Here is a 19,053-nt window from a genome sequence, read left to right as displayed (position 1 = left end):
ATCCAGTCCTTGAGGTCCAGTGGCTTTTTTTGAATGTGTTTCTGCTTGAACACCTGATTTATATGGCTTACAGTCTATAACTTGTTAAAAAACAACATGTGGATCTATAACTCTCAGTTATACAGAAGAAAAAACTGTAAAAAGCGCTGACAAAGGTTTATTCAGTTTGTGAACATCAATAAAATCCAAGTAAACATTATGTTGACCTTTAATATTCAAGTGACAATTTGTAATTAATGAATGTTCAATAGTTTCAATCAAGTGATGCAGCATTTAACAACATCTGTATTTTTTATTTTCTTGAGATCTGTTAAAAAGGTCTATGTATGTCTGGCTGGAGTCTCTTTCTCTTCTTCCTTCACTCAGACTCAGTCGTTGGAGGTTGATAACTGGATCTGCGTGAAACTCGATCCAGTCGCTCCACAGCCACGCTCTCCAACACCCGCCTCATCAGAGGATGCTCCTCCAGGACTTTGTTGAAGTCGTCCACGCTGAGCGAATAAAGGCGACAGTAGGTGTCGGCCCTCACGCTGGCCGTCCGTCGGCCCTGAGTTAGTAGGCAGATCTCTGAGCCAAGAAAAACAATCGGTTTAGTCATAAAGTTAGAAGAAAAACGCAAATCTTTCTAAATATTTTTGGTCTAGTTTCTAGTCCAAATATTTTAGTGCACTTAAAGTAACTTTTCAACAAGATATTGGAGCTAGTTTTAAGTCCAGAATTGCTTAATATTGACTTAAAATGTACTAGTTTCACAGGCTGATTATTTTACTTATAGTGTTGGATAAATGTCTTGTAATAAGTGAAATAATATGCCAGTGGAACTGGTACATGTTACTTATATTAAGAAATAATTGACTTAAAACAAGCTCCTATATCTTACAGAATTGCTATTTATAAATTAGTTTTGTTTTATTTCAATTAAAATTTTCTTGTTTCCTAAAGAAAAATTCATGGCAAGATTTTGGGTTTTTTCACAGTGCAAAAAAAAGAAAAACTACCCTGCAAAATGTATTTACAGTATAATCATAATCAAGCAACTTGCACATTATCTTCATTGCTTTTACAGAGTGAAATATTTCATAATTTTTAGTTTTTTCTTCAAAATGACATTAAGCCAATGATGAAAAATTACATTTACCATTAGAAATTCAGAAGAAATAGTAAATATTAGGTGGAAATGTAGTGCAGTTACAGCCAAGAGTTCTGTGGGAGATTTTATAGAAGAAGGGCAGCAATAATCTGAATAATGAAGACTCTCGTAGAGATGATAAGTAGCCGAATAGAGTTTTAATACTCTGCTGTATTTACCTCCAAAGTAGGCTCCATCACTGAGCACTAACTCCTTACTGTCACGCGGGATAATCGTGACGGTGCCATGCTGGATGAAATACATTCTCCGACCCAGCGTTCCCTCTCGTATTACATAGTCTCCCGGCTGGAAAACATAAAGCGCAGCTTGGTCAGGATCACGGTGACAAAGTGAGGGTCGGTGTTGGCAAAGAGCGGCATGTTGGCGACAAGTCCACGGCAGTTATAGCTGACAATCTCCTGCATGACAGAGACAAAATGGACAGAAGTAAACTAAGTGGAAAACACATTTCGGTGATTCTTGAGAATAGGGACAAAATGGGTTTTAATTTTCCAATATTTTTTTGTTTTTTATTTCTCAACCATAAGTATGCAAATATGACAAATAATGTTTTGTAAATGTAAAGATGCTAAGGTATAGGCTCCCATTTGCAACATTTTTTTTTTAAAATTACACTCTTAATCGACCTGACCTAGAACGTTGCCATCACCATCTGACAAAAATAAATATAAAATAATTTTTAATGACCCTATTAGTGATATTTTTACTCATTTTAACGACAAATGCTTCTCAAGAAACAAAATAAATATGATTTAAAACCAAAAACAACAAAAAGTCCATCTGATGGAGTTGACATTGCATGACGGAGTTGACACAGAACTGAAGGTGATGACAAACTAGTGAGTAAGATGAAAAACTTGGTACATGTAAAGTAATGCAATTTATGTAAAATACATTAAAATGAATTAATTGCACGTTTAAGTGAGATTTGACAACAATTTCACTGAAAGAGTCACAAAAAATCTGATGGAGTTGACATCTGACAGAATGGACGAAATGCCAAACTACCTCAATTTATATGATGTTATTCTGAAGGAGGCCATATTGTAGCTCATCAGGTCCATGAAATCTTTACATTTTACCAAAATTAAGCTTTTATTTCACAAAATTTCATCAAAGTTTTGTAAATTGTCAGTTATGGTGTTGACACATCATGGTTGTGACAAACAATTTAGGAATAATAATAAGAAAAAACTATAGAATAACATAAACTAACCAGAGCTAACTAGCCCTCTTAGCAAAGGAAGAGAAAGGAAGTGGCCATGGGGTCCTCAGAAGTTCTGGTGCCCCCCAATAATGCCTGATTTTATTTTATTTTTTACATTCTTTTAATTTCTGACGGTGTTGACAAAAACTAGGGATAAATTTCAATGGAGTTGGAAAATATATAAAAATGATTTTTAATTCAATTTATTGATACTTTTATAATTATTTATATGACTACCTATTTACTGCTTAATTGTCATAATATATAATTTTAGTATTTTTTAAATTGTTTTAAGCTATTATAATGTATTGAGTTCTTCTCCGGAACAAGGGACTTTCCAGGCATCATCCACCGACTAGTGTTTAAAATTAAAAAAAAATATTCATCAAACACCAGGAAAATATACATTGTTGTGCTCACATGACCCAGGTTAGCTTAGTCAGATATTTGAAAAAAAAAAAATATTTTTTGTATATTTTATTCAAATTTTGTGCTTTATCCATAGGACCTGTTTGATCCCTATTCTCAAGAATCACTGATTTTTAATTTTCTGCTGTGCATATTGAAGACTGTTGATAAAATGTATGACTATTAACTCATTTAAAGAGTCAAACTCCAGTCTTCAAGGGTCGTTGTTTTGCAACTTTTAGATTTCATTCTGGCTCAACACACCTTAATGAAAAGTTTTATGAATGACTAAAAAATAATTACATTTAATATACATTACATTTATTATACATACATTGATCTTTATTTTAGAAATTATGATTGTCGTCAATAATTTAGTGGGGTTTTTTTTGTTTTAGTTGTATTTTTCTCTTTTCTGCTGCAACTGTCTTCTATTATTACTATGAAAAGATTTAACGTTTTCCAAAATGAATTGCCACTGTATGAGAACTCTTTACATGTAATGATCTAAGGATCCACAAGGTGGCGGTAAAGCAATAACATGAAAACCGACAATCATAAACCTGGAAAGAAGAAGACAAAGAGGACTGCACGTCGTCTGTTGTGTTGAATGTTTGAGTGTTTCTCTGAAAACTATCTTCTGTCCAGTTTTAACGAGTTTATCAAAAAGCTCCTGTTAACTGCTGCTGAAGCAACATTCAGAGTTTAAAGAAATAATCGTCAAGTCAGAGGAAGAGATGGATGATCAGCGCAGACTGCTGGATTTCTCCCGGACCCCCCAGATAATCTTACACCGAATAGGTAGGAAACACCAGCGTTTGGACGAAGGTTAATATCTGCACTTTTCTGTATGAGGATCATTTTAGTAAATGTTCTTTTCCCGTATAAATATTTTGTTAACATGTTAGAAAGCAGACATGAATATTACGCTGTGCCAATGGCTTATTTATGTAGAGCAGTGTTTCTCAACCTTTTTTGGGCCAGCGCCCCCCTAGCCTTTATCCAGGTCCCTCATCGCCCCCCACCAAAGAATTTGTAGGCTACTTTGCACTGACCATTATTTTATCATTAATATTACTATCACTATTGTACATGTTTTGATTTTTATGCTTGTTTCTGTATTTATCATCAAAAATAATTTCCCAGAGAACAAAAAAGCCATGGGAATAGAAATTATTTTCACGGGTGTCTACGAAAAATGCAATAAATGAACATTCAACTTAAAATTTGTAGGCCTAACAGCAGTCAATCAGAGTGGAAAAAATATTCTTAATTTGTGCCTTTTTCTAGTTGTTAAATGTTGCACAAAATGACCAGATAAAAGATGAACAACATGCCAGTTTAAACTTTGAACTATTTGCAAAACGACTGAGCTCTGCAACATAAAAACATGGATAGAACTGTAACTACATTAATCATAACTCTTCTTCTCTTCAGTGTTTCTGTCCGTTTCTGGTGGTGCAGCTCTGTGCTGCCTTCAGGAGAATGGGACATCAGAGTATCATCCATAAAACTTCACCCACATGGCATTTATTGTGCAAACCAGAGCTTTCAGTGGAAAAACAACAGTTCCAGGTCCTTTTAATGCCATACAAATATGAGACAGAAACATGGATTATATCTTTATGTAGACATGTCTATTGATTATAGATTAATAGTTTTACTGGACAGAAATTACAAAGAACAAATCTTGTTCTTAATCAAATCCTAATGAGTCAAATTCAAAGTGTCATGGAGTCATCAGCCTCATGACATTAACACTGACATGAAAAATAATATTGAAGAAATAAATATATCAAATCTAATTAAAAACATAAATAAGTGATCAGTTCTTTACTGTTATGGTCTGTAAGATATATTTATTCTCAGTATTATATGTGGTCTCAACAAACCCATAATATTTCAATAATATTATTTTACCTTTTATCTGGAAGTAGTGTCTGTTTATTTTTGCCATACAGTCCTCTGTATTAATTATTGCTCGAAAGGTCTTGCCATACCAGTTTATTCCTCTGTATTTACTTTAGTTTCTTAGTTTATTCTTGCATTTTGTTCTTCATTCATTTCCATTTAGTTTCATTTGATTAGTTTTATCCTCTCTTGGTTTATTGCTATGTCCACTTTAGTTTCTTTCCTCTTGCTAGATCCATTATAAGACGAATAATATAAGACGAATAATATTCACTCATCACCTGCTGCGCCTCCTAATCGTCATGTGTTTCACATCATGTGTTGATTTTTCACTGTTCAGCATCGGATTCTCTGTTTTTATGCCATATTTCACATCTAGTTCGTCGCTCCGTTTATGTCCTGCTTCTCCTGTTTCAGAGTTTTGTGCAATGTGCGCGTCTTTTTTTTTTTAAGCCCCTAAGGTGCAGGGCGGTCGGGAAGCGTATCGATGAGGAAAAGACAGACTGACATAAACCTTTTAAAACAACGGAAACAATTTCTGCATTCTGATTATTGAAATTTAAAAGTGCTGTGTTGTTCTATCACCCCCGTTTCATACCGGACCACTTACAGGTCCGGTGTTAACGCTATAAAATGAACGCTCTCTATCGTGGTATCACCCCTGGAGGGATTCCTTTATTTCTTTATTTAAATGGGTTCATTTTTCAGAGGGATACACAGTGAGGGTATCGTGATTTTAGCTACCAGTGACTGGAGAACGCAGCTGCGCCAAGAAGCTAACAGAAGCTAACAAACACCGAATAGAAGAATTCAGAGTAATACAAAAAACATCTTGACATAATGCAGTTTACTGTCAAATATCAACAATAATCCCTTCTACAATTAATTTTGCAATAAAATATGATTTTAAAATCCGTTCATTTGAGAATTCTCCAAATGTCAGCTGGATGTGACGACTGATCTGTCTCTCTGTCTACGCTTTTGAAATTTAAAGTGTTTTTTTTTTATTTCTGTTTTAAAGAATGAAAGATTTCTCCTGCTTACTTCAATAAAGTTAACAATAACTCTTTTTCTCTGTTTTCTTCTCCAGTTTCCCTGCAGTTTAACCAAGAGAGAAGATCGACTCTGGACCAGGAGGAGTTGGAACCTCTGCAGGGAAAACAAGACCAGGAAGAGAAAGAAGTTTACTGCAGTCAGGGAGAAGAACAGATTGAATTAAAACAGGAGACTGATACCTGCATGTTGGTTCCTGTTGATGAGCAAACACACCAAACTGAATCAGAACCAAACAGGAACCAAGTCCTCTTAAAGGAAGCTCCTGGAGCTGAGAAGCAAAATCAGGAAAGAAGAAAACTTTTCTCATGTGCCATCTGTAAAAAGCGTATCTCTTTAAAATCTGTTTTTGATGCTCACATGAGAACTCATACAGTTCAAAACCTGTTTTCATGTGTGAAGTGTGGAAAAAGTTTTAGTCTAAAACAGAAGTTAACTCGACACATGATGATTCACACTGGTGAAAAACCGTTTTCATGTGGGAGCTGTGGAAAAAGTTTTAGTCGAAAACAGGATTTAACTTACCACATGATGATTCACACTGGTGAAAAGCCGTTTTCATGTGGGAGCTGTGGAAAAAGTTTTTGTCAAAAACAGGCTTTAACTCAGCACATGATGATTCACACTGGTGAAAAGCCGTTTTCATGTGGGAGCTGTGGAAAAAGTTTTAGTCAAAAAAAGCATTTAACTCAGCACATGATGATTCACACTGGTGAAAAACCGTTTTTATGTGGGAGCTGTGGAAAAAGGTTTAGTCAAAAACAGAAGTTAACTCGACACATGATGATTCACACTGGTGAAAAGCCGTTTTCATGTGGGAGTTGTGGAAAATGTTTTAGTCTAAAACAGGCTTTAACTCAGCACATGATGATTCACACTGGTGAAAAACCGTTTTCATGTGGGAGCTGTGGAAAAAGTTTCAGTCAAAAACGGGATTTAACTCGACACATGATGATTCACACTGGTGAAAAACCGTTTTCATGTGGGAGCTGTGGAAAAAGTTTTTGTCAAAAACAGGGTTTAACTTACCACATGATGATTCACACTGGTGAAAAGCCGTTTTCATGTGGGAGTTGTGGAAAAGGTTTTAGTCTAAAAAAGGCTTTAACTCAGCACATGATGATTCACACTGGTGAAAAAACATTTTCTTGTGGAAACCGGAAAAAGTTTTAGTCAAAAACAGAAGTTAACTCGGCACATGATGATTCACACTGGTGAAAAGCCGTTTTCATGTGGGAGCTGTGGAAAAAGTCTTAGAAGAAATGATAGGTTAACTAGACACATGATGATTCACTCTGGTGAAAAACCGTTTTCATGTAGGATCTGTGGAAAAAGTTTTAATCAAAAACCAACTTTAACTCAGCATATGAAGATTCACACTGGTGAAAAGCCTTATTCTTGTGGGAGCTGTGGAAAAAGTTTTTGTCACAAAGTTGGTGTAACTCACCACATGAGGCGTCACACAGGTGAAAAGCCATAGCAGTATTTTCCATACATGTCCTATGTTGAGGTTCACTATTGAATGGTTTTGGTTTAACACTAGAATGAAAGACTGGAGGGGTTTCATGTCTAAAACTTGAAAAGTTGAAAGTGTGATCATTTGTATCTTCACATTTGGATTCTTGGAGATGTGCAACCACGACACATTTTCCTTCAGAGATGCTTTGTTTTGTTTTCCTGGCATATTCTGTATCAAAAACAATACTGATCAACTGTATGTTATTAACATCCTGTTTATGTACAATGTGAAGAGCAGAGGGCTCAGCACACAGCCCTGAGGAGAGCCAGAACTGATGCTGATAGCTGAAGTGGCTTTGGAGCCCACTGACTATTTCATGCACTAACAGAGTTTGACCGGACATGGACTCCCTTCCAGAACATTCTCACAAGACTGGACTTGATTAGTATTATTCTATCCTGTATAGAGAAAGAGTGGGTGGGTGGATGTTGTTGATCTTAACACACTTAGAATAAAAAATACAATGTGCTGTTATGCACTAATTGTGCATTCTCAGATACATCTACATACAAAAAATTATCTGATAAGGTTTCTCTTCAAAACAAGATGAGATTGTAACTGATGCTGTTATTTGTTTCAGATTATATTAACCAGTTTAACTCTACCCAAATAAAGGTTTTGTGAATAAATAAACATGTTTATGGAAAATGTAAGAAAGCATGGTGGATTATTATTGTCATCAATAATTTGGTGTCTTTTGTCATAGTTGTATTTTTCTCTTTTCTGCTGCAGCTGTCTTCTATTATGACTATAAAAAGATGTTACGTTTTTAGGCTGTGACTCAGTTGTATATTACATTTACTCAAGTTACATTTAGTTTAAAAAAAGATGGAGAACCTTTTACTTGAGTAATATTATGAATACTGCTACTCTTAAATATTTCTGGCTACTTACTACACTCTTTGAGTTACTTCACTAAATGAAGAATAAATATGTTTTTACCAAAATGACAGACACACAGTTTATGTTAAAATGAGACTTTTTGTCTGTACACAAACTTTGTCGTACTAATTTTCTGTGCCTGTTGTACTATTTGGAGATCAAGCCCTGACTAAATATTTATATTCTTAAATTAATAACTTATTGGACAGCCTGTGTTTAATACATATCCGAAGTCACTCCATGGAAAAAGTCCCCAGAAGACATTTTAATATAAAATGACCAAAATTACGGGGAAACAAATATCTGTAAGATTGCACCAACATCAGATCTCTGATGTAGCACTGAATTATTAGCTGCTGTTCAGAAAACCATCTGCATCATCAGCCGTCTGATGTACAGCAATATTTCCTTTCAGTGCTTACACTCTGCACAACATGCAACTGTTTCAGACGGACATAAATATAAACACAGTGTTTTGCAAATGTAAACAAATGCTTCTTTAAATTAAAAAAAGCAATGCAATGTGTACAAATATGAGCTAATATTCTTTGTTGTTCTATGAAAGCTGCTTTGGAAAACTCATTATTATCTCTCAGGGTCAGAAATATTCATATTTACTCTGCATAATCAGTGCCAGCAAAATATAAACATTTTGGCAGAAATCCAGTCAGAGAAAGTCTAATTACAGTTCTACAAACATGCAAAGCAATTTGTCCCTCAAATTTTAATTTTATACAATTTAAAATATTACCACCACCCTATTAAAGACCTGTTTAAACCAAAACACTTTAGAAACAAACCTTATTAGCAGGATCTTAAGCATGTAAATAAGAGGCAGTTGATGAAAAGAAACCCAAACAATCTTAGTTTTACCTTTTCTCCGCCTGCCTTTGCCTCTTCCTGGTGAAAAGTGCTTGACGAGAATCAAATATCAGCAGAAATTAACTGATTCAATCTGGTAAAGTGATAACATACTGAGAGTTTTATTCATTTATTTATTTATTTGTGCGTCTGATCTTTTAAAAAGACATTATTCTTTGAAACCCAGTGTAACTATAAATCCTGACAATAACAAATGAGTAAAATAGGGTGATGTAAAAGTTCACCACCACCTGCAGCTGCGGTCACAGTTGAGTTATTACATCACTGGAGCTTATCGGCCATCGGTATTAACCTCCATGTGACTCAACATACAGATCTTAGGGATCATTTGAATCAGAAAGCTTCATGATGCATTTCAGTGATTCTTGAGAGTAGGGACAAAATGGGTTTTAATTTTCCAATATTTTTTTGTTATTTCTCAACCTTATGTATGCAAATATGACAAATGTTTTGGAAATGTAAAGATGCTAAGGTACAGGCTCCAAGTTGCAATTTAAAAAAAAAAATTACACTTTTAATCGACTTGACCTACAACGCTGTCATCACCATCTGACAAAAATAAATATAAAATAATTTTTAATTACCCAATTAGTGATATTTTTACTCATTTTAACGACAAATGCTTCTCAAGAAACAAAATAAATATTAAAACAAAAAACAAAAAATCCATCTGACGGAGTTGACACTGCATGACGGAGTTGACACAGAACTGAAGGTGATGACAAACTAGTGAGTAAAATGAAAAACTTGGTACATGTAAAGTAATGCAATTTATGTAAAATACATTAAAATGAATTAATTGCACGTTTAAGAGAGATTTGACAACAATTTCACTGAAAGAGTCACAAAAAATCTGATGCAGTTGACATCTGACTGAGTTGACGAAATGCCAAACTACCTCAATTTATATGATGTTATTCTGAAGGAGGCCATATTGTAGCTCATCAGGTCCATGAAATCTTTACATTTGACCAAAATTAAGCTTTTATTTCACAAAATTTCATCAAAGTTTTGTAAATTGTCAGTTATGGTGTTGACACATCATGGTTGTGACAAACAATTTAGGAATAAAAAGAAGAAAAAACTAAAGAATAACATAAGCTAACCGGAGCTAACTAGCCCTCTCAGCAAAGGAAGAGAAGGGAAGTGGTCATGGGGTCCTCAGAAGTTCTGGTGCCCCCCAATAATGCCTGATTTTATTTTTTATTTTTTCATTTGTGACGGTGTTGACAAAAACTAGGGACAACTTTTAATGGAATTGGAAAATAAAAATGATTTTTAATTCAATTTATTGACAATTTTATCATTAGTGATATAATATAATATATAATAATTATATATATGGAATGGATGATATATTAACATGAAGTCTACATTAGGGAGTGATCATTTTCTAGTGAGTACAATAATTAATGACAGTGTAAATAGGCAGCAGAATTTAATATTAACAAGATGGTGCTTCAATAAAACTAATTGGCTAAAATTTTTAATCAATTGTGAAAAAAAACAGCCATATGGTTACATTAAAAGGTAACATTGAAGAATGTCAGATAACAGAACACATTTTAAATGTTGCTAATTCTAGTATCCCAAAAATCAAAGTTAAAGGTAAGAAAAAAGCAGTTCCTTGGTGGAATGATGAATACAGTACAGCAGAACGTAACAAAGCATTTAAAATATTACAGAAAAATTTAACAACCGAAAACCTTATTGAATATAAAAAGAAAAGAGCAATGGCTTGCAAAATTATTAAAGAAGCTAAAAAGAAAACATGGAGAGAATATTGTTCCTCAATAGGTTCAGAAATAAAATTGCAGAACGTTTGGTCAATGTTTAGGAAAATGACGGGGGAAAAGGAATGATGTTAAAATGCCAGCATTGGTCTGAGGACAGGAAATATTAGTTTTAGATAAAGATAAGGCAGATTTATTAGGGGAGACATTTGCTGCAGTTCACAGTGGTGAACATCTTACAGACACTCATAGACAGCAGAAAATACAAAAACTTGGAAATTATAAAAATATTTTGGAAAAATGTCAAAAATGCATGTCAACATTATGAATATAACCATAAAAGAAATGAAAACAGTACTGAAAGGGACAGGATACTCAGCTCCAGGAGAGGATCAATTATGTTATGCTATGTTTTGACAGGTTCCAGAAGTAACATTGAAATTAATATTACAATTATTTAATAAAATATGGAATGAAGGTTTAATACCAAATAGCTGGAAAAGGGCAATAATACTTCTGTTTAATAAACCAGGGAAAATCCTAGCAGTCCAAATAATTATAGACCAATAGCTTTAACTTCTCATTTAAGTAAATGGATGGAGAAAATAATAGTCAGTAGATTAGGATATGTTCTTGAGCTTAAGAAACTAATGAATGGATACCAGTGTGGTTTTAGAACAGGGAGAACAACAATGGATGCTCTAACCAGAGTAAGTAATGACGTAGAGAAAGCTTTAAAAATGAAGGAGGTAATGATTATAGCATTCTTTGATAAAGAAAACGCATATGATTCACTGTGGAGAGAAGGACTACTTAAAAAAATCAGATGGGAATTAGTGGAACGATGTATAATTGGATAGCAAATTTTTGCTGGATAGAAAAATAAGAGTTAAGATTGGGAATGATTATTCAAAAGAGTTTAATGTGGAAAATGGGATACCTCAAGGTAGTGCAATTAGTCCAATCTTATTTAATATAATGATTAATGAAATTTTTTCTGATACTGATAAATGTATAAACTCTGCATTGTATGCAGATGATGGGGCCATATGGATGGATTAATGCTCTTCTAATAGAGACTGGAGAAACTTCGCTGGAAATGATAAGAATAAAATTAGCTTTAGTATATTGTATAAAAATTTAAAGTAATGAAGAAGAGAATGTAACATTAATTATATTACAAAACTGTTAGGAATATGCAAAGTTCCAGAGTAATGGATTTGGATGGATGATAAGTAAATTGATCAAAATGTATGAAGTAGAGGATAAGAAAATAGCTCAGTTTAATCCAATTAGTGTTATTCCTCCATGGCTACTTCCTGAGGTTAATGTAGACATGAGACTTCTTAAAATGAAAAACGACTGGAATTTAAATGAAATAGGGGTAAAGACTGATGTATATTTAAGAAAATCATATTCTAACTACCTTAAAATGTATTCAGATGGTTCTAAAAATCATAAAGTATGTGTGGGAATAGGAATAAATACACCAGTTTGAAACTCGCATCTCTAAAAGACTATCAGATCACCTATCTGGTGGAAAAATGGCAACAAAAAAAAAAGGTGGAATGAAGATAAGAAAGGGAGAAGATTATATAAAGTACAAAAGTCAGTATTAATTAGAAATATTAATGAGAGAAACAGAAGGGAAGAAATAATTATGACCAGATTAAAAACAGGCCATACCAATTTAAATGACACATTATATTTAATAGGGAAGAAAAGTAATGATAAGTGTGAAGGATGTGGAGAGAAAGAAAATGTAGAACATTGTCATGGTTTTAGAAGTATACTGAACCCACATGCAGCAAAACACCCAGGAGAAAGCTCGAGATCAAAGGTTTATTAACAAACAGATCCGGAGAACTGTGGACGGGAGGCGGAACAGAAACGTCAGGGCTGGGGAGCAGGAACCAGAGCTATGCCAGTCCGGGGAGCTGAGGGAGAGAGGGGCCAGCCCGAGGGTGCTCGTCAGAGAAATCCGGGTCCGGCTGGCGGATGGGTCGGGTTCGGATTCGATCCGGCTCTCGGACTCGGTTTAACCTGGAGCGAGGAGATGGAATAGTTAGAGCACGTAGAATTAACAATGCAAGGCCTTCTTACTAGTTTCCGTTACCGCGGATATCAACACTCTGGCGAGGAAGTGTTGTCAGGTGGCTCCTCTTAAGCTCCTGGTGATGATCTGATGATCGGCAGGTGCGTGGTGGCACACCCGTGGGGTGGAGCGTCGGAAGGGAGCTGGGGAAACCCCCCTCTGGTGGTAGCTGGCGGTGGCGCAGGGACGCAGGACGACAACATCACCCCCTCCCTAACGACCGCCTCCCGGCGGTCCAGATGAAGTCGAGGGCAGGGATGAGTGGTAATCGGCGATCAGGGAAGGATCGCAAATAAATGAACGGGGAACCCATTGACGGTACTCGGGACCATAACCCTCCCAGTCCACAAGGTACTGCCACCCCCGTCCCCGGCGACGGGCGTCCATGATTCTGCTAACTGTGTAGACCGGACCTCCTTGGTGGTCCCGGGCGGGTGGAGGGGGTCTGGCAGGAGGGCATAGGGCGCTAGTGGTGACAGGCTTGACCTGGGAGACGTGGAACGTGGGGTGAACTCGGAGGTTGGGAGGGAGACGGAGGCGCACGGCCGTGGGGCTGATGATTGACTCGATGACGTATGGGCCGATGAAGCGGGGAGCCAGTTTTCTAGAGACAGATCTTAAAGGAATGTCACGTGATGAGAGCCATACCTCTTGCCCAGGTAGGTACTGGGGCGCGGGCGTCCGTCTCCGATTGGCCGAGCGGCAGGTGAGGGTGGCGGTCCGCTGGAGAGCCGCGACAGTGGAGGACCAGATGCGTTTACTGCGCCTGATGTGCTGAAGCACCGAGGTAACAGCGATGGCCTTCTCATCCTCCGGAAAGAGGGGAGGCTGGTAACCCAACGAAACCTCAAAGGGGGATCGTCCTGTTGCCGTGGAGACCTGCGAGTTGTGGGCATATTCTACCCAAGGCAGGAATCTACACCAGTCGGAAGCGTTGGAGGAAGAGACACATCGGAGGGCTGCTTCGAGTTCCTGATTGAGGCGTTCCACCTGGCCATTGGACTGGGGGTGGTGACCTGAAGTGAGTGACACCTTGGCGTCAAGGGCGCGACAAAACTGCCTCCATACCTGTGACGTGAACTGCGGTCCCCGGTCAGACAGGATCTCCGTAGGTATTCCATGTAGGCGAAAAACGTGTTTAACGAGCAGCTGCGCCGTCTGAAATGCTGACGGGAGCCTTCTGAGAGGAACAAGGTGGCAAGCCTTCGAAAAGCGGTCGATAATAGTGAGTATAGTGGTCATACCTTGGGATTGGGGAAGCCCCGTTACAAAGTCGATTGCAATGTGCGACCAGGGGCGCCTTGGGATGGTCAGTGGCTGGAGAAGGCCGGCCGGCGGGCGATGAGACGGCTTGTTGCGGGCACATGCTTGACAGGCTAGAACATATTCCCTTATGTCCCTGTGCATGGCGGGCCACCAGAAGCGGTGCGAGACGAGCGCTATCGTCCTGCTGACTCCAGGATGGGCGGCGAACCTAGAGGTGTGGAACCACTTAATTAAACGTGACCGTACCTTAGAAGGAACGTACATCTTGTCCGGAGGTCCGTTCCCTGGGCCGGGCTCGTTCTGTTGAGCTCGCCTCACCAGATCCCTAATTCCCCAGCTGAGCGCACCCACGGTGCAACTAGGTGGGAGGATGGTGGTGGGTCCCTTCTCGGAATCCTCCGGAGAATGCTGGCGGGACAGCGCATCGGGCTTGACGTTTTTGGATCCTGGGCGATAAGTGATAGAAAGGTTGAACCGGGAGAAGAACAACGACCAGCGGGACTGGCGAGTATTGAGACGTCTTGCAGTCTGCAGGTAGGCAAGATTCTTATGGTCGGTCCAAACTAAGACCGGGTGCTCGGAACCCTCCAGCCAGTGGCGCCACTCCTCGAGGGCCAGCTTTATCGCCAAGAGCTCCCTATCCCCCACGTCATAATTCCTCTCCGCAGGGGTTAGCCTACGGGAAAAAAAGGCGCAGGGGCGCAGCTTTTCGTCGGGGGCTGCGTGTTGAGAGAGAACTGCTCCTGCCCCCGTGTCTGAGGCATCCACCTCCAAAATGAATTGTCTGTGGGGATCCGGCTGGGTCAAAACGGGAGCCTGAGCGAACCTCCTTTGAGGTTGTTAAAGGCCCGATCCGCACCCTCAGTCCAGGAGAAGGCAACCTTAGGGGAAGTGAGACCGTTTAGCGGGGCGGCCGTCTGGCTGAAGTTTCTTATAAAGCGTCTGTAGAAGTTTGCGAAACCCAGGAACCTCTGGAGCTGCTTTCGTGAGTTGGGAGTGGGCCAGTCAATCACTGCCTAATTGTCTCGGGATTAGGTCCAGCTGGCCTCGCCTCGAGGATGTATCCCAGGAAGCTGATCGAGGTCCTGTGGAACTCGCACTTTTCAGCCTGGACAAAAAGGCGGTCTCGAGGAGGCGCTGGAGAACGAGACGGACATGCGTGCGATGGTCAGAGAGATTACGGGAGTAGATTAATATGTCGTCCAAGTAAACAAAACAAAAACGTTCAGGAAGTCGCGCAGGGACATCATTGATCAGGGACTGGAAAACTGCTGCAGCATTAGAAAGGCCGAATGGCATAACCAAATATTCAAATTGTCCCATAGGAGTCTTAAAAGCCGTCTTCCACTCATCTCCGTGACGAATACGAACGAGGTGATATGCGTTGCGGAGATCTAACTTGGAGAAGATAGCCGCTTCCTGCACTGGTTCAAAGGCAGATGAAATGAGGGGGAGTGGGTATTTGTTCTTAACAGTGATGCGGTTGAGCCCTCTGTAATCGATGCAGGGTCGGAGGGACCCGTCTTTCTTACTAACAAAGAAAAACCCCGCCCCCACAGGAGACGAGGAGCGCCTGATGATGCCGGCTGCTAGGGATTCCCTGATATAATTCTCCATAGCCTGGCGCTCGGGGAGAGAAATATTGAAGAGACGGCTGGAAGGAAGAGGCGCACCCGACAGAAGGTCGATGGCGCAATCGTAAGGGCGATGGGGGGGTAAAGAGAGAGCTTTGTCCTTACTAAACACTTGTCTTAAGTTGTGGTATTCCGCCGGAACCAGGGAGATGTAAGCGGGATCCGCCCCCTCATCGCTGGCCGACGGAGAACTTGGCTGGACTGCGGATTGGAGACATGAGGAGAGGCAGTTAGCGGACCACGACTCGAGACGGTTGTTAACCCAGTCCACGTGGGGATTGTGCTGCTGTAGCCAGGTGAGACCTAAAACCAGAGGTGACTGGGTGGTGGGAAAAACAAAAAAGGAGATAGTCTCACAATGATTGCCGGAAACCACTAACTGAAGCGGCTGGGTCCGGTGAGTGATCTTGGGAAGACGCCCCACATTTAATGCGGCAACATCGATTGAGACGGGAAGCCTTACTGTTTCGATGTTAAAATGTTCGACTAGGGATTGATCGATGAGGTTTTTCGCTGCCTGAATCTATGAGTGCTGAGAGGGACAAAGACTGGTTATTGAGTTGCAGGATCGTAGGGAGTAAAAAACGGGAAGGGGTTGGTGAGCGAGTTCGGCCCATCAGTTTCCCCATTCTGACTGACGGACCTTCGTGTTTGGGCGGACCGGACACAAAGCAATATAATGGCCCGGCTTGCCACAGTACAGACACTGATTTAACTCTCTACGCCGCTGCCGTTCCTCCGGGGTCAAGCGCGTACGGCCAATCTGCATGGGCTCCGGCTCTGGGTCGGGTGCCAGATCCCCGGGCCGCGCGGGTTGGGACACCTGCTGAATAGCTGAGCCAGGGAATCTGACAGGCTGCCTCTCCTGCCTCTGGCTTCGGCGCTCCCTGATTCGGTTATCCAGGCGGGTGGCGAGAGTTATTAATTCATTTAATGTCTTGGGCTCGTCTAAAGGAGCCAGCTCGTCTTTTATGCCCTCACTAAGTGCGTGAAAAAATGCGCTCTTAAGGGCGCAGCCGTTCCAGTCTGAAGCCGCTGCTAGAGTGCGGAACTCGATCGAGAACTCTGCCACGGTTTTTTGCCCCTGCTTAAGGGACCATAAGCGACGGGAAATACTTGCTTGATCGGTAGTGTTCCCAAAGACCAGCTTGAGCTCATCCACAAATTCTGAGAAGGAGCAGCCAAACCTTGTGGGGTCCGTAAACCTTGCCTCCGCCCACCTGAGCGCCTTGCCCGTTAGGAGACCTAAAACGAAGGATATCTTGGCATCGTCACTTGGGAAGGAGGGCGGGGAGCGGTGGAAAACCAGCGAACACTGAAGTAAAAATCCACCAACCCCTCCGGTCTCCCCGGAAAATTTATCCGGAGTGGGCGCCCGGTAATCGGCGCTCACACTCGGTTGAGGAGTTGGCTGAGGAGGCGCCTTGTCACCCGCCGAGGGCGTCTGTTCGGGCTGCTGCTTCTGGAGTAGAGATGCCAAGTACTCTAGGCGCTGATTCGTGACGTTTTGTTGTTTACTCAGGGATCGTAGCACAGCCTCATGAGACTGGATTAGTGAATGCTGCTCTGCGAGGGTCTCACTGAGTGCGTCTGCTAGGTTCGCTTGGCCAGAGTGTTCTGTCATGGTTTTAGAAGTATACTGAACCCACATGCAGCAAAACACCCAGGAGAAAGCTCGAGATCAAAGGTTTATTAACAAACAGATCCGGAGAACTGTGGACGGGAGGCGGAACAGAAACGTCAGGGCTGGGGAGCAGGAACCAGAGCTATGCCAGTCCGGGGAGCTGAGGGAGAGAGGGGCCAGCCCGAGGGTGCTCGTCAGAGAAATCCGGGTCCGGCTGGCGGATGGGTCGGGTTCGGATTCGATCCGGCTCTCGGACTCGGTTTAACCTGGAGCGAGGAGATGGAATAGTTAGAGCACGTAGAATTAACAATGCAAGGCCTTCTTACTAGTTTCCGTTACCGCGGATATCAACACTCTGGCGAGGAAGTGTTGTCAGGTGGCTCCTCTTAAGCTCCTGGTGATGATCTGATGATCGGCAGGTGCGTGGTGGCACACCCGTGGGGTGGAGCGTCGGAAGGGAGCTGGGGAAACCCCCCTCTGGTGGTAGCTGGCGGTGGCGCAGGGACGCAGGACGACAACATCACCCCCTCCCTAACGACCGCCTCCCGGCGGTCCAGATGAAGTCGAGGGCAGGGATGAGTGGTAATCGGCGATCAGGGAAGGATCGCAAATAAATGAACGGGGAACCCATTGACGGTACTCGGGACCATAACCCTCCCAGTCCACAAGGTACTGCCACCCCCGTCCCCGGCGACGGGCGTCCATGATTCTGCTAACTGTGTAGACCGGACCTCCTTGGTGGTCCCGGGCGGGTGGAGGGGGTCTGGCAGGAGGGCATAGGGCGCTAGTGGTGACAGGCTTGACCTGGGAGACGTGGAACGTGGGGTGAACTCGGAGGTTGGGAGGGAGACGGAGGCGCACGGCCGTGGGGCTGATGATTGACTCGATGACGTATGGGCCGATGAAGCGGGGAGCCAGTTTTCTAGAGACAGATCTTAAAGGAATGTCACGTGATGAGAGCCATACCTCTTGCCCAGGTAGGTACTGGGGCGCGGGCGTCCGTCTCCGATTGGCCGAGCGGCAGGTGAGGGTGGCGGTCCGCTGGAGAGCCGCGACAGTGGAGGACCAGATGCGTTTACTGCGCCTGATGTGCTGAAGCACCGAGGTAACAGCGATGGCCTTCTCATCCTCCGGAAAGAGGGGAGGCTGGTAACCCAACGAAACCTCAAAGGGGGATCGTCCTGTTGCCGTGGAGACCTGCGAGTTGTGGGCATATTCTACCCAAGGCAGGAATCTACACCAGTCGGAAGCGTTGGAGGAAGAGACACATCGGAGGGCTGCTTCGAGTTCCTGATTGAGGCGTTCCACCTGGCCATTGGACTGGGGGTGGTGACCTGAAGTGAGTGACACCTTGGCGTCAAGGGCGCGACAAAACTGCCTCCATACCTGTGACGTGAACTGCGGTCCCCGGTCAGACAGGATCTCCGTAGGTATTCCATGTAGGCGAAAAACGTGTTTAACGAGCAGCTGCGCCGTCTGAAATGCTGACGGGAGCCTTCTGAGAGGAACAAGGTGGCAAGCCTTCGAAAAGCGGTCGATAATAGTGAGTATAGTGGTCATACCTTGGGATTGGGGAAGCCCCGTTACAAAGTCGATTGCAATGTGCGACCAGGGGCGCCTTGGGATGGTCAGTGGCTGGAGAAGGCCGGCCGGCGGGCGATGAGACGGCTTGTTGCGGGCACATGCTTG

The 19,053-nt window shown here is 41.7% G+C and overlaps 1 protein-coding gene across 1 annotated transcript; it reads right to left on the bottom strand.

Annotated features, from left to right (window-relative positions):
* Positions 1 to 272: 272 nt before the first annotated feature.
* On the bottom strand, positions 273 to 1,717 carry LOC145553735 (potassium/sodium hyperpolarization-activated cyclic nucleotide-gated channel 2-like). The gene is made up of 2 exons (XM_081612622.1): positions 1,309 to 1,717; positions 273 to 567 (listed from the first exon to the last, which is right to left on the bottom strand). Exons 1-2 carry the CDS (start codon positions 1,391 to 1,393, stop codon positions 359 to 361), a joined length of 294 nt encoding a protein of 97 aa, XP_081468748.1. The 5' UTR covers positions 1,394 to 1,717; the 3' UTR covers positions 273 to 358.
* Between the last annotated feature and the right edge of the window lie 17,336 nt (positions 1,718 to 19,053).

This window comes from Poecilia reticulata, chromosome 11 (assembly GCF_904066995.2).
Source record: "Poecilia reticulata chromosome 11, P_reticulata-male-v2, whole genome shotgun sequence".
Lineage (NCBI taxonomy): Eukaryota > Metazoa > Chordata > Actinopteri > Cyprinodontiformes > Poeciliidae > Poecilia > Poecilia reticulata.
This window is presented reverse-complemented; position numbering and strand designations above follow the sequence as displayed.

Excerpts from the sequence above, each read along its gene's own strand:
- LOC145553735 (XM_081612622.1), bottom strand. The coding sequence starts at position 1,393 with ATGTATTTCATCCAGCATGGCACCGTCACGATTATCCCGCGTGACAGT. Across the intron at positions 568-1,308 it reads TGATGGAGCCTACTTTGGAG|AGATCTGCCTACTAACTCAG; the intron begins GTAAATACAGCA and ends TTCTTGGCTCAG.